General features: G+C 43.2%; 2 protein-coding genes across 2 annotated transcripts; one reads left to right on the forward strand and one right to left on the reverse strand.

Moving 5' to 3' along the window:
- Positions 1 to 339: 339 nt before the first annotated feature.
- Positions 340 to 11,576, reverse strand: LOC149065851 (uncharacterized). The gene is made up of 2 exons (XM_089253431.1): positions 11,292 to 11,576; positions 340 to 4,292 (listed from the first exon to the last, which is right to left on the reverse strand). Exons 1-2 carry the CDS (start codon positions 11,517 to 11,519, stop codon positions 543 to 545), a joined length of 3,978 nt encoding a protein of 1,325 aa, XP_089109557.1. The 5' UTR covers positions 11,520 to 11,576; the 3' UTR covers positions 340 to 542.
- LOC149065852 (uncharacterized) lies at positions 11,486 to 14,510 on the forward strand. Its single transcript, XM_089253432.1, has 2 exons — positions 11,486 to 12,016; positions 12,628 to 14,510. The coding sequence occupies exon 2, from the start codon at positions 12,632 to 12,634 to the stop codon at positions 14,033 to 14,035; it is 1,404 nt and encodes a 467-aa protein (XP_089109558.1). The 5' UTR covers positions 11,486 to 12,016; positions 12,628 to 12,631; the 3' UTR covers positions 14,036 to 14,510.
- The last annotated feature ends 847 nt before the right edge of the window (positions 14,511 to 15,357 follow it).

Genomic DNA, 15,357 nt, shown 5'->3' on the forward strand with positions numbered 1-15,357 from the left:
ATTCATTTTCTGACTTAGAAAAAATTTGCTCCTAAATTAAACTTTATTTCCTGACTTGTTTTTTTTTTTGGAGGTATGCATTTTTCCATCCCAAGTGATGAGATTATTTCAAAGAGGGGTCATTCCTAAATTAATCTTTTCTTCCACAAATTATTGTTTTTTTACTGACTTAGTTATTTTTCTAATGATTTTTTTTTTTCATTCCTAAATTAAACTTTTTTTTTCACATATCAAGCTGTAAAATAAAATTCCCTCAAAAAGAAATGTTATTGACTTTTCATCATACTCAAGCTGAAAAAAAAAAATCACACGTAACTCAATTAATGACAGAAGCATTGATGATAAAGAAAATTAAATTTTAATGATACACAAAATAAATGAGAAAAAATATATATACAAGAATAAATGGAAAAAATATATATACAAAATAAATGGAAAAAATATATACAAAATAAATGGAAAAAAATATATACAAAATAAATGGAAAAATATGTTAAAATAAATGGGAAAAAATATGTACATCAGTGTCCATGTAGCACTGTTCATCGAATGGCATAGTGGCCATACGCATATGTTTTAATGCCATCACCGAGAATATAGCGTTTATCGTCGCGAGGGCACAGCGACGTTTTGCGGAGGGCGACCGTTTGAAGTTTGTGGTTACTGGAGGAGATTTTTAGCATGGTGTTTTTGATCGAGGAGTTGTTGCGGAGGCAAGCCAGATAATCTTGATGTTTTAGTTGTTTTTTAACAACCGCACGAACGACCCCTTTGGCGGTCTTTTTCTCCGCGACTGCTGTGACCATGCTGTACATTTTTGATCTTAATCCGACGAATTCCACAACGGGTTCGCCGCCGTTCTCGTCCTTCATGACGCCCACCACTTTTTTATTCTGCAGGCTAAACAGAGGATGATCACCGGGATAGTTTGACGTGTCGAATCTGTGGAGCTCCTCCCTCATGTCTTTGTAAATGTCACCGGTTTTTATCTCGTAGAGGAATGAATCTGTGTCTGTGAACAAAACTTCCACACCGGGTCCGTACTTTTTCTTCATAAAATTATAATGGAAGTCCGCCATCAAGTGTTTGGACAGGTCCAAAATCGTGACACCGGTATATATGGGCCTGTCCAGATGGATTTTCGTCTTCAACATCTTGATGACGGCTAACTCACCGGTGATTATCCTGAAGCATTCGAATGCCGGGGATGATATTAGCTTCCTCAAGCTCTTCTGATTGTTGGCGAGACGGATGTCGACGTGCTTCCTCAAATTTTCTAGCGATTTCCCGTACACAGCGTTATTGAGGAGCTTATAGAAGTCCTTTTCGAATTCGCACCGGGCATTTTTCCTCTTTTCGGTGTTGAACGCTATGTACGGGCGTATCCAAGGCTCTTGTGTGAATTCGACTGCACGCCGAACACCCGTCAGCTTCATCCCCAGCGACGTGTATAACTTCAGGCACCGGTAATGGATGACGTAGGAAGTTTTGTTCATCAGATTTGGTGAGAGCTTTTTGGATGGTTTATCACCGGGTCTTCTGATGAATGGAGAGAGCATGTCACCAGTAATTTCAATGTTTTCTGCCGCCAAGGGGAAACAATTGTGCTCGTCGTGCAACTTCACCGGGTATTCCATGTCCACTTCTAAAATATACCCCTTGACGGCGTTGTCATCGATGTTGAGAAAATCGATGCTCTCAAGTTCACTGGGGGACAACCATCTAAAGTCTCTCACCGGGAGGGGCTCCATCATACACTTTCCGTATAAGTTGTTCACATCATAGTACATGATATATGATGTAGGTTCACTGGGGTTATAACCGGGTATTAACGGGTTGTTGGCTCGCGCATACCGCTTGGAGATCACTGAGACCCCACCTCGGATACCTTTCTCCATGAAGAGATGCATGTCCGGATCGTTGATCAATTCGAGCTTGACACCGGTCATTCGCAGACATGCGTTCCAGGCCAATCCCGGGGATGTGAACGTATGCACCGGGTCGATCTTGTAGTTTTCTTCGCAGAGTTTTCTAAAACTCTCGAACACATCCCCGAGAAGCAGCACGTCAGTCTTCACGTAGAGGTTGTGGTAATCACCGAGGTTGGAACACCGGAATTCTCTCCAAACGGTATGCGCATATGTATACTCGTCACTGGTTATATGTTGATCCCCCAGAGAGGTGTAAAAGGCCTCTCGTGGGGGCAGCACCGGATCTTCGAACTTCTCAAACGAGTCAACGTACTCGTACGGATAACATCCTTTACGTTGAAGAAGATGACTCGTAGCTCCAAAACATTTCTTCATGTTGTTGAAGTCACCGGGGTTCATCGCTTGCACGAGCGAATCCAACGACGCCGCCAAGAACTGGTTGGAATCCAGGAATCGCAGGCGACCGAGAGAAAAGGAGATAAATTTCTCCATATTCCTCCCGATCACCTGGATCCTGCGATCGGGGTACCGGGAAAGTCCTTGCATCAGGAAATGAGCGTCGTAGTTTTGTAAATTGTGAAATATAACCGGGATGTGACGTCTTAACCTGAGCTGGAGATTGCACTTCTGATGCAGCGCCGCTCTAAAACCACCGGTGATGTGACAGTGGTCACGAACCCTGTCGTCACCGAGTGGGCGGTCGCACACCATACAAGTGGTCGCATTCCCGAATCTCTCTTCATCTTCAGCTGTCATCTGCAGAGGCACCGGGTTGTCGAGCTTGCCCATAACCACTCGTTCTTCTTCGACGAGACACCGGAAGAAGACGTCCACGCAATCTTCACCCCTGTACACTGTGGGCTCTTTCACGTATACACCATCGGGCCCCACGACCGTATACGCGAATCCACAGGGGCGGTGAAGGCTCTTCTGGGTTGTGCTAGAGAGAGACGGGTTCGGCTTACAGCTGTCCACCTTCTCCAAGATCGCCTCAAAGTCCGCATATATGACGTATGGAACGTGCAGCTGGTAATGGTTGTTCTTGAAGAACATCACGTTGTCGTCTACACCGGGATACGTCACTCGTTGCAGACCGTGTGTCTGGCAAAGTGGTTCGTGCGCATTCAGCTGCTCGAGGGAGGAGAAGCGTTGCAAGCAATAATTGCAAAAGTGGGATGCACCTTCATACTTGGTCGTGTAGGAAAGCAAACGAGACATGTTTTGGATGAGGCAGTAGTGCGACGTTGTCTCGTTGCTGATGAACAAGAGGTTGATTGGTGTACCAGACACCACCTCACTAATCCTGAGAGGAAAGACTTCTCCCCCCTCCAACCCAAAGACGTTAATGCGCACTGAATTCGCAGCTTCGAACCGTGGGATTTGTTTAAGTGTCACCGGGTATACTAATTCACTGGTATTCAATTCATTCTCATACTGAATATAGTTGAACACCCTTTCGGGGTTTTGCTTCACCGGGTGTAGGGCAGCCAACACACACCAGAGAAAGCATTTCTCATCATCGTTCTTTACATTTACCACTGCTCTTCTGCTGGCTACCCCCTTTGGCAGCGGAATATAAGTGGCGGCCGCTAGTGGTTGGTATTGCGCCGTGTTTAGCTCAAGCAAGAGCACGCGCTCGAGCACCCAACCACTTCCGCTGCCTTCAAAATCCTCTGTCGCCTGCTTTACCTTTACGAAGGCTATTTGTAGGTGCTCTTCTATCTGGTCGGCGGTTAAAGTGGTGAGCATTTTACTTCGAAGATACCCGTTGCAGAACTCGTCCTCGCCGTCACTTCCTTTCCTGGAAAAAACAGCAGTCGCGACGATGTTCCATTTAAGGGACCTGTGGGTGGTCATGTCCTCCCTCAACAGCCGCGTCAACTCCTCTCTCACGCTGTCGAGGAAGGTGGTCATATCCATTTCGGTGTCTGGGGTGGGGATCAATTCGTGCGTCGACAACATGTCGAGTGCGCGCCTGACTTGCCCTCCTCCTCCTAGCTGTGCTCCTCCTTGGGGTGCTCCAAGCTGCTGCTGTGCCCCATGGCTCGGTGATGGCCGCTGTGGTGGTGCTCCTCCTTGCGCCCACTGTGGGGACGCATCATGCTGGGGTGGTCCTGCTCGGTGATGGCTCGGTGATGGCCTCTGTGGTGGTGCTCCTTGTGCCCACTGTGGGGGCACACCATGCTGGGGTGGCGCACCATGCCCCATGGCACGCTGGTGGCGCATCAAATCGCTCTTGCGGTGAAACGCTGCATCGCACACCAAACACTTGTGGCGACGCTCGCCATGCGTTAGCCTGTGCTGATTCAGATTCCTACGCAAGGAAAACTCCTTGCCGCACGTCTCGCATAGGTGTCGCTCCTGAAAAACAAATAAAAAGGGAATGTAGGACACGTAAGTCTAACACAAGCAATGGATGAGAGGTATAGAAACCCACGTCTTCCCGCTAGTTTCGGTGGCGTATCCGCCCTCAAGCGCGTGCTCAAGTCATCAAAGAAAAAAGAAATCAGAGATTGGTTGGCTGGCGAGAGAGCGTACACGTTACACAGATCCATTAAAAAAGTGTTTCCCCGCAACAAAACAATAGTGGCCGGTCTAAACAGTCAATTTCAAATCGACTTGGTGGACATGCGTAATCTAGCAATTCACAACGATGGTTACAACTATCTTTTAACGTGCATCGACGTCTTTTCCAAGTACGGTTTCGTCGTGCCTCTCAAAAGGAAAACCGGTGACAGCGTGGCCAAAGCTTTAGAAAGCATCTTTCAACAACGTCAACCAGTGGCGCTACAGAGCGATAAGGGGCGCGAATTTATAGCGTCACCAGTCCAGCGCTACCTCAAGCGTCAAGGTGTAAAGTTTTTCACTACGGAGAACGAACAGATAAAGGCCAGCGTGGTGGAAAGATGGAACAGGTCTCTCAGAAACTGGATGTACAAGTACTTCACTGCCAAGAACACGTATCGCTACATCGACATGATCGAAGACCTCGTGTGGAGTTACAATCACAGGTATCACAGGTCTATAAAAATGAGGCCCGTGGACGTGAACCCCGGAAACGAGCCGGAGGTGTGGAACAATCTCTATGGGGATGCACCCAAGAAACAAGATTGCAAGTTTAAAGTGGGTGATCACGTGCGCATCACAAGATCAAAACACACCTTCGAGAGGGGGTACGATTCTAATTTCACCGAAGAGATATTCGTGGTGACCGAGTGCGTGAAAAGGGAAATTCCCGTTTACAAGCTCGAGGACCTGATGGGGGAAGAAATCAAGGGCACATTCTACGCTGAAGAGATGGTAGGTGTAAAGATGGGAGAAAAATTTCCGATTGAAAAAGTTTTAAAGAAGAGGAGAAGAAAAGGAATTATTCAATACCTCGTGAAATTTCGGGGGTATCCGAAAAAATTCAACGCGTGGGTGGTCCTATAAAAACCCGGAAACAGTGCGCGCATCTGTCATTTCAGAGATGGCTTCTTTCTATCTCACTCTACCCAGCGATGCTTCCAGAGACTTTTTTCCCGACAACACGCTCTCGAGTTTCGTGGTTAAACTTCCAAACACCCTGGAATTCGAATCCGAGATGGAAGTCGCACTGTCGGAGATAATTTATCCCCATTCATTCCACAACATCACTCAAGAGACAAACACTTTCGAATTCGATGTCGGAAACAAGATAATGAAGACCGGTCGCATAGCCCCGGGTTTCTACGAGACGACCCCCGAACTGATCAAAGCCATATCCACTCAAAATTTTCAAGACAAGATTGGTGTGACGTACAATAAAATCACGAAAAAAGTTAAGGTGAACCTCAAGAAAGACACCAAGCTCAGTCTCAGACACGGTATAGCCGAAAACCTGGGTTTCGAACCCGGCCTGATAGAGGGTCCGACCATAGTCGAGGGTCCTTTCACAGCCGATCCTAAATTAGACTTTCATCTCTTGTACGTGTACTGCAACCTGGTCGAACCTCAGGTCGTGGGTAACACCTACGCCCCGCTACTGAGAATCGTGAAAACTAGCGGTCAGGACGGGGATATCGTCAGCGTGTCTTTCGAACGCGCCCATTACGTGCCGCTGGCCAGAAAGAGTTTCGACATCGTTCACATGTATTTAAGGACGCACATGGGCAAGTTTTTCACATTTCAACGTGGAAAGGTGATAGTGAAACTACACTTTAGACTGCGACATGCATTATAAACCGTACCGGAGCTGTGCCCACAGCATCAACGATTATTATCTCGCTCAGGCTGGAAACGGACTCGGATATTATCAGGGTAGCGCTCTGCAAAGAGGTTATGGCCTCGGATCTATATTCAGCTCTCTCTTCAGATCGGCCGTGCCCCTGTTGAAACGCGGTGCCAAGGCAGTCGGTTCTCAACTGTTGCGCTCTGGTGTGGATTTCGCCAACGACATCGTTCAAGGAAAAGACGCAAAGATCGCAGCTCGCGATCGTGCCAAGGAAGCCGGAAGGTCTCTCACGGATAAGGGGGCCAATAAAATCAAATCCATGCTCGGAGGAAAGAATAAAAGGAAGAGACTCGTCAAGAAAACCGTCAGTAAGAAGAGAGCTAGAAAGCTGTCGACATCCGATATATTCAGCGATGGCTTTAATCCACGAAAATTCTCATGAATGTTTGAAAAGCGAAGCCGATCTGTTCACGGTGCCACCCACGGAAACCTCTATAGAATCAGCCGAATGGGTCCAGTACCATCCCATATCTCAAGTGCGTGATTCGGGGGCCCCCATCGAATTTCACGTGGCCGGTAGTGCCGAAGAATACATAGACCTTTCTGCCACTCAGCTGTATGTCAGAGTAAAGGTGACAAAACCAGAAACCGCCGAAGCCGTATCGACGGCGAATAATTTCTTGCATACCCTTTTCTCTCAGATTGACGTCACGTTGAATGGAAGAACGCTCACAAACTCATCACACACTTATCCGTATCGAGCTTACCTGGAAACACTGCTTAACTACGGATCGGATGCAAAGAGAGGACCCCTGACAGCCGAGGGCTACTACAAGGACACTGCAGGTCACATGTCTGACCTCACCAAGAACGAAGGGGCCAAGAAGAGAGCTAAACTCGCGGAAAATTCTTTTGAAATGATGGGCGTGCCTCACGTCGACATATTCTATCAACCGAAGCTGATGCTCTCTCTCGTGGACTTGAAGATGAGACTGGTTCGATCGAAACCCGAGTTCTTTCTGATCACTGCTGCTCAGGGTTGCGACGTGGTTATCGAGCAAGCGAGTATTTTTGTGCGTAAAGTAAGAATGAATCCTGCTGTGGCTGTAGCGCATGCCATGGCGCTCGAGAAAACAACAGCCAAATATTGCATTAACCGCGTGATATGCAAGGTCTATTCGATATCCATGGGAAGCATGAGTTTCGTGCAAGATAACGTATTTCTGGGTGTCATGCCTAAGCGATTGGTTATGGGCATGGTGGACACGGAAGCATTCAACGGAACGTTCGGTTTGAACCCCTTCGACTTCAAGCACAACAACGTCAACTTTGTTTCTGTTTCTATCGATGGAAGACCCGTCCCCCACACGTCGCTACAACCAGACTTTAGGAACAGACACGTCATCAGAGCCTACAACACACTCTTCGTGGGCACCGGAAGGCCCGGAGAAGATAAAGGATGTGACGTGAGCAGAGAAGAATATGAAGCCGGCGGTTACAGCCTCTTCGCCTTCAACCTGATACCCGACATGAGTGACTGCGGACACGTGCACCTACAAAAGCAGGGTAATCTGCGAGTGGAACTCAAGTTTTCCTCAGCCTTGACCAAGACCGTGTCGGTTATCATATTCGCCGAATTCGAATCGTTGGTGGAAATAACAAAGTCCAGAAGCGTCTTGTGTGACTTTGCGGGATGAACACTAAACAGATAGAGCACGCCCTCTCGACACACCCCCACACTCGAAAGGCTTTCCTAGGTGTTTTTGCGAGCGATAACTTACCCGAAAATGTGATCGCTTATCCCGCTGCACTGGTTGTGAACACGGACAGAGAGAATGAACCCGGAACGCACTGGTTGGCTATTTACATCGAAAACGAAGCGAGAGCTGATTTCTTCGACTCTTACGGGAACCCGCCCACCTATTTCAAGAAGGGACACATAAACAGATTTCTACGACGCTACTCGCGCGTCGACTATAATGACGTCATGTTACAATCAGATAAGACAACCGTGTGCGGTCACTATGTGATTTTTTTTTATCTATTCTCGATGTATCGGCGAAAGTATGAATAATATTGTATCGCGTTTTAATATGCAAAACGATATGCGCGTAGCAAGCTTTGTAAAGAAAAATTTTTCTGTTAAATAAAAGAGAAAAAAAATTCATTCATTTGTCATTTACTATGGAACCTTTCAAGCTGACACATCCGAGCACCGTGCTCATTGCCGGACCCACCGGTTCGGGAAAAACATATTTTCTCAGAGAACTATTAAAACACAGAAACGAAATGTTTCGAGAGCCTCGTCCGAAACGAGTTATATGGTTTTACGGCGAATATCAGACTTTGTTCGAAGATATGGAAGACTACGTTGAGTTTCGAGAGGGGAGCAATTTCGAAAGCGTGGAAGAAGACAGCTTGGTGATTTTAGATGACCTCATGAACGAGCTATCGGGCGAGAAAAAATTAGCAAACCTTTTCACAAAGTACAGTCACCACAGAAAATTGACCGTGATTTTCATAGTGCAGAACGTGTTTCACCAGGGGCGGGAAATGAGAAACGTTTCTCTGAACGCGCAATATATGTTTCTATTCAAAAATAGAAGAGATGTCAGTCAGGTGACCCACCTGGGACGTCAGCTGTTTCCCAATAAAATCAAATTTTTCAACGAGGTGTTCGAGGATAGCACGAAAAAACCGTATTCGTATTTAATGGTTGATTTACGACCCGAGACGGAGGAGGAAATGCGCCTGCGCACTAACGTGTTACCTGGGCAGACGCAATATATCTATAAACCCAGGAAATGAAACTTTCCATTTTCGAACATGACGGCTGTGATAGAGGTCGAGGGTTTCCAGCTGTCGGATAGAACATTCATAATCAAGGAGTTGGCGTGGTGTTTCATGCATTCGAGAGAAAATTTTCACTATGTATATAAACCGCCCAAAAAGTTTTCGGAATTATCTCCTAGAGATAGACACCAATGTCTCTACGTCACCAACAACATACACGAAATATCGTGGTCGGCGGGTGATGTACCTTTTGAAATGCTGGAGCAACATTTGCAGCGATTATCAAAAGTCGTATTGTATACGAAAGGCCACGACAAGTGTCGGATGCTACTGCAGCAGTACGGGTTAAAAGTTTATAATCTAGATGCGATTCTCTGCCCCAACATTGTGGACTTGCCAGAAGTGAGCGCGAACTGTTTTCTCCACGAAAACATGATAAAGCACTGCGCGCTGAAGAAGGCTATAGCATATAGCATATGGTTGGAATAAAAACATCGTTATTTTAAAGTATGGCATTGGAGAAGCAACAAGTGCTTCGTCTACTCTCTGCCTGTCCGAGGAATAAACGTAAGGATTTGTTGAAGAAATTACCGAAATCAGCATTAAAGACAGTCTGCGAGTGCTCACTCAATATTTTGAAGGGTGTCATACCGTTATCCTCAAAACAGAAAAATAAACTGAAAAGGCACAGAAATACACTTCGCAAACTCGCCTGCAAAAAGACGCCGCTATACGAGAAAAAGCGCGTGCTGATTCAGAAAGGAGGTTTCTTGTTCCAGTTAATCCCTGCCGCTATACAAACCCTCGCCACTTTGTTCACGAGATAATGGAGCACGCACAGAAATTCGCTCTGGTTCCAGAACAATTGTTATCGCGTCATGTGACCACAAAAGAGCAGCTTTCTGAGTTGGACAACGAGATGTTGAAAATACTGCGAAGCAAGGAGCCCGAAGCTATAAAAATTAAACTCTATCAGAATCTGCTGAACAAGAGAATCAACGTAGCCGAGAATAATCCACCGAAAATTCAAGAAGAGAAGAAAGTTGACGAATTACCAATAGCTCTGATTTCTGTCCCGAAATCGCAAAGAGGGCACTCAGAAAAAATTATCACGCATATAAATAAGCATCCGAACATATTAAAAATTAATTCTAACGGCTCGATCGTTTATAAGAGCAGGCTCGTCAAAGGAAGCGACATTCGCGATTTGATATCAAGTGTGGTCGGTCGGAGAAAATCACCCGTGGTGGGTCAAGAAATTTTCCTGAAAGCGCTAGAAGAAACCGGAGCTCCGAGAGATTATATAAAAAACCCATTTTTGAAACATATTTGGTTAGAGCTTTGAAATGCCAACAACAGTGGAAGCCGTGATCTACGATCAAAACAATAGAAAGCAGGGTATCGCATGGAAAACGGATGTACCGTCATTCGATTTACCGAGCTGCTGGTCCTACGAATTGGAGAGTAATGGAGAACTGATAAGACACAAGAGAATGTTCGCCATATTCACGATACTGATTGTTATATTATTTACTCTTATAGCAACAACATATAAAAATCAAATGGACTTTGAAAGATGTAATTCCTCTCTTCCGCTGGGAGGAAATATTTTTCTCACGTATTGTAATAAAACCTACGATATACGCTATTTTAGCGGAAATGCGCCCACTACGAAAGCCGTTAATCTCACCAGTGCGCAAATGTATAAATTGATTCACGAGTCTGCTGATGTACAATTGAATAAAAAAATTTCTATTTGAATTCTTGTGTCGTTTTGAAATTGTTTCGCGACATGAAATTCCCAGATGTTTCGCAGCTCTACCATTAAATAAAGTTTAAATACCTTACATGAAATAAATTTAACTTGAAATAAATTTACGCCTGAGAAATTGTTTCGCGACATGAAATACAACTGAATAATTTTTTTTTCGATGAATGAAAATTTAACTCGCGACATAAATAAATTTGATTTGAAATTAAATTTAACTCGGAATAAAATTTAACTTGTAATGAAATTCCCAGATGTTTCGCAGCTCTACCATTAAATAAAGTTTAAATACCTTACATGAAATAAATTTAACTTGAAATAAATTTACGCCTGAGAAATTGTTTCGCGACATGAAATACAACTGAATAATTTTTTTTTCGATGAATGAAAATTTAACTCGCGACATAAATAAATTTGATTTGAAATTAAATTTAACTCGAAATAAAATTTAACTTGTAATGAAATTCCCAGATGTTTCGCAGCTCTACCATTAAATAAATGAGTTTAAATACCTTACATGAAATAAATTCAACTCGAAATAAAATTTACTCCTGAAAATTAATTTGGAATAAAATTTAACGCGCGATAATTTAAAAAAACAACTAACCTCTTTCTTCTTCTTCTCTGACGGAGCATATCCACTTGGTCCAGCTTCTACTGGCGCAGGACGCTTCAGGCATTGCTGGATGAAATTCTCCTCATCCTCAATCATTAATTTTATATCGCGATCACTAACTAAATCCTCGTTGAGACATTCATTGACGAAATTATCGTCATTTTCCAACAATCTAACTAATTCTTCTTTACTTATACCGAAATCGATAAAACTAGCCATTGCGCGAACGTACGAAGCGAAAGCTAAAAAACTTGATGCTGTCTGGACAAAACTCAAAAACGAAGTGAGAGGATCTGCAAAGAAGATGATACTTTTAATGAGATAAAGGGTTAGGAAGCGATAACGAGTCTCGTGTGCTATGCGTCATTACTCGGGCAGACAGTACTCATATAGTTATCAGTGTCGCGTGCAGAATAATCGAAGCAACGCGAGTGATGCATACTCACGTCAATATCATTATCAGTGATTTATGTAACATTGGATAGTGTATCGTTAGATATTGGTACTGTATCAGTGATGCATGCTCACATGAATATATTGTATTAGTGATTCACGTGAATGAGATAGTGATGCTACTGGGTGCACTTTGAGATTCACAGTATATTCCTATACTTATGCTTATCAACTGCAACTGCAGTATATAAACTGCGGGACAGACACAATTCCTTAACTTAGTTCTCTCGCTCGCTTGGATACACTTCTCTCTCCGCAACTTGGTAAGATTTTTTTTTTCTATGGCTTCTTGCGTGTTAGATTTTGAGGGATTCTTGCTTAAAAGTGGGATATATGTTGTTAAGGAAATGGCTTGCTTTGATTTAAGCACAGGGAGAGTATATCACTCTCTCTACAAGCCGCCATTCTCTAGCAAGGAGCTATCCGAAGAAGATTTCCCACAAATGCTCTGGGTTAGCAGAAATCTTCTTAATATTAGATGGGGGGAAGGGCTTTTCGATTATAATTTAATGAAAATTCATCTCACCACTGTTAATAACAGATATAGTTGCATTTATGTGAACTGCAGGCAAAAAAAAAAATTTCTAGAGCAACGATTCAACCTGGAGACAGTGAAAGTCTTAAACTTCCCAAAATCCTTGACTTCTTGCGGGTTTCACCCTCTGCAAAAAGGGCATTGCGCAAGAAGCAAGGTCGTAGCATGCGCTGAATGGTTAGATGCATAAAAATTTAATTTTGTAAAATAATAATAATAATAAAAATTTAAAAAACTTAAAAAAAAAAAAAACTTCTGTTAAAATATATATTTCGCAATTTTTTTTTTTTTTCATCTTGAGAGTTGCGGAGAGAGACTGTATGCGTTGTTTTCATTTAGACAGATGGAAAGCCTCCGCTATGAATACGCTCGGAACGTACTGGATACTTCCGTTGCGATACTACACCAGCTCGAATCTGAAATCGTGTACCGTCCAGCAGAGGAATGCGTCTTCAAGTTTGGCGACAAGACTTATCCGATGCCCAGACAGCATGCTGGGTATGGTGACGCTGGCCTACACTACACCTTTTCCGGAATGACCCTCCAGGCCCAACCGTGGACACCTCTCCTCTTGGATTTGAAAGCCGTGGTCGAGAGCATCTCAGGCCATGACTACAACTTTGTTGTCGTCAACCGATACTCTGATGGAACCAAGAGCATCTCCCCGCATTCCGATGACGAATCACAGCTCGTCAAAGATTACCCCATCGCTTGCCTCTCCCTGGGCGCTGAAAGAAAGCTCGTGTTCTCTCGACGGGGGCACCAATCCGTGGACCGAATCCTGGAACACAACAGCCTGCTGACGATGCTACCTCCAACCAACCAGCTGTGGCGTCACGCGATACCTAAAGACCCAAAAGTAAAAGACGTCCGACTCAGCCTGACGTTCCGGAAAATGGTTTCGAGTAACAAGCGCCCATCACCGAACACTCAACCACCATCGGCTAAGAGATCTCGCAGCAGTGGATTCAATAAGGAAGCGCCGCCTCCCAACATCTTTCACGTGAAGGAGAACTTTTTCGTCAGCGTCGTGATCTTCAGTGGTGAAGTGCGCGTACATATTCGAGAATTTTTCGAAGGCGATGGACTCATGCACCCAGCTAAAAATGGAGTGACTCTTTCGCCGTACGTGTGGGAATGTTTGAGAACCGAATTCTCTCGTCGTACTATGCTGCAACGCGTTGATAGAACTTTCCTAGTGTCGGAGAACCTGATCGTGGACTACAGCGGTGATGATGTGCTAATTCAAACTCTACATCGCGGGGACAACAAAATTTTCAAGTGCTCCGAAAACCCCCTCAAAATGACTTTCCAGGCAATCGAGGCACTCTTCTGGAGCGAGGATGATAAACCACTTCATACCGTGATCAGTGAGCTCGTGCAGAAAACGCTCTGCTTGGACTATCTGAAAGTGTGTGTGCGCGAAAACCAAACTAAAGGAACGAGTTCTATGGATATCACCGACATTTTGGCTAAATTGGTGAGTGAAAAACTTTTTGCTAGCATCGAAAAAATTGTTGACTGCCATGGGTGTTCCATGGGATATGCTAATCAGTTGGGTCATGAATGTCTGCAGTTGAATGATAATTTAATGTTTTATAAATATTTTGATCATGCTTTAACCCTGATTGACTTTCGCGAAGTCGCTAAAACTCTGGCGGAAAATTACGATGTAGCGGAAAAATGTTTTAATGCGATTGATTTTGATGTTTTGAAATCTAAGATAGAAGAAATTTATTTGAAATAAATGAAAATCATATAAAATGACTTTGTATTTTATTGCTCCTTTGGTTTATTTTTACTTTTCAGCTTGGACATACAAAAGTTTATTTGTGACTTGAAAAAAATTTTATTTTAAAATTAATGAAACGATTCATCTTTGTTTAGTTTAGAAAATAAAGTTTAATTTAGGAATGAAAAAATCATCAGAAAATAAAGTTTAATGTAGGAAAGATCCCCAAGTTAGAAAAAAAAAAAAAAGTCTGAAATTAAACGATAATTTGGGAAAGATCCTTCTCTTTGGTGATATCTTCGAAGTGACGTTATGGGAAAATCTTGGGATAGAAAAAAATTAAGTTAGAAAATGCATCCCTCCAAAAAATAACAAAGTCAGAAAATAAAGTTTAATTTAGGAATGACCCCTCTTTGAAATAATCTCATCACTTGGGAAGTCAGAAAATAAACGATAATTTGGGAAAGAGTTGAAAGAACGGTAATGAACTTTAAATTTTCCCAGGGTGTTGAGAAAAAAAAAAAAACCAAGTCAGAAAATAAAGTTTAATTTAGGAGCAAATTTTTTCTAAGTCAGAAAATGAATTCAAAAGTTTAATTTAGGAATGAAAAAAAAAAATCATTAGAAAAATAACTAAGTCAGTAAAAAAACAATAATTTGTGGAAGAAAAGATTAATTTAGGAATGACCCCTCTTTGAAATAATCTCATCACTTGGGATGGAAAAATGCATACCTCCAAAAAAAAAAAAACAAGTCAGGAAATAAAGTTTAATTTAGGAGCAAATTTTTTCTAAGTCAGAAAATGAATTCAAAAGTTTAATTTAGGAATGTTCCCTGAAAAAAATCATCACTTGGGAAATAAAGTTTAATTTAGGAATGACCCCCCTGAAAAACGATAATTTGGGAATGACATCATAGGCAAGAACGATAATTTAGGAATGACGTCATAGGAAGCGCCATCTAGCGAGCCTCAACAAGTGCGAAGCACCCATTTGTTTGATGCGCAGCAAGTGGGGAGCCCTATTGTTTGATGCGCAGCAAGTGGGGAGCCCTATTGTTTGATGCGCAGCAAATGCGCAGTCCTATTGTGCACCAAAACCGCTAAAATCACCCTACTGATGCGCTTTAAAAAGTCATTTGCAAAAAGTTGCGTATTTTTGAATGAAATATTTAACGAGTAATTAAATGTATAAGATCACCAAGATTTGGCAACATATCACTGCGCTGGCAAGTTTTAACTTAAAAATTATTATTTTTAGGGACTGTACACAAATTGAATGAAGATAATAATTTCATCCTTTTTATTCGCAATGAATAGCAAAATTACATTTTTCGAC

This window comes from Pholcus phalangioides, unplaced genomic scaffold (assembly GCF_987345545.1).
Source record: "Pholcus phalangioides strain wild (caught in Gottingen) unplaced genomic scaffold, Ppha-v1.0 ptg000039l_1, whole genome shotgun sequence".
NCBI lineage: Eukaryota > Metazoa > Arthropoda > Arachnida > Araneae > Pholcidae > Pholcus > Pholcus phalangioides.

What these genes read in the sequence shown, in the direction of transcription:
- LOC149065851 (XM_089253431.1), bottom strand. Translation starts at nt 11,519, where the DNA reads ATGGCTAGTTTTATCGATTTCGGTATAAGTAAAGAAGAATTAGTTAGA. An exon ending in CAGAGAAGAAGAAGAAAGAG is followed by an intron (nt 4,293 to 11,291) that starts GTTAGTTGTTTT and finishes TTTGTTTTTCAG; the next exon opens with GAGCGACACCTATGCGAGAC.
- LOC149065852 (XM_089253432.1), top strand. Translation starts at nt 12,632, where the DNA reads ATGGAAAGCCTCCGCTATGAATACGCTCGGAACGTACTGGATACTTCC.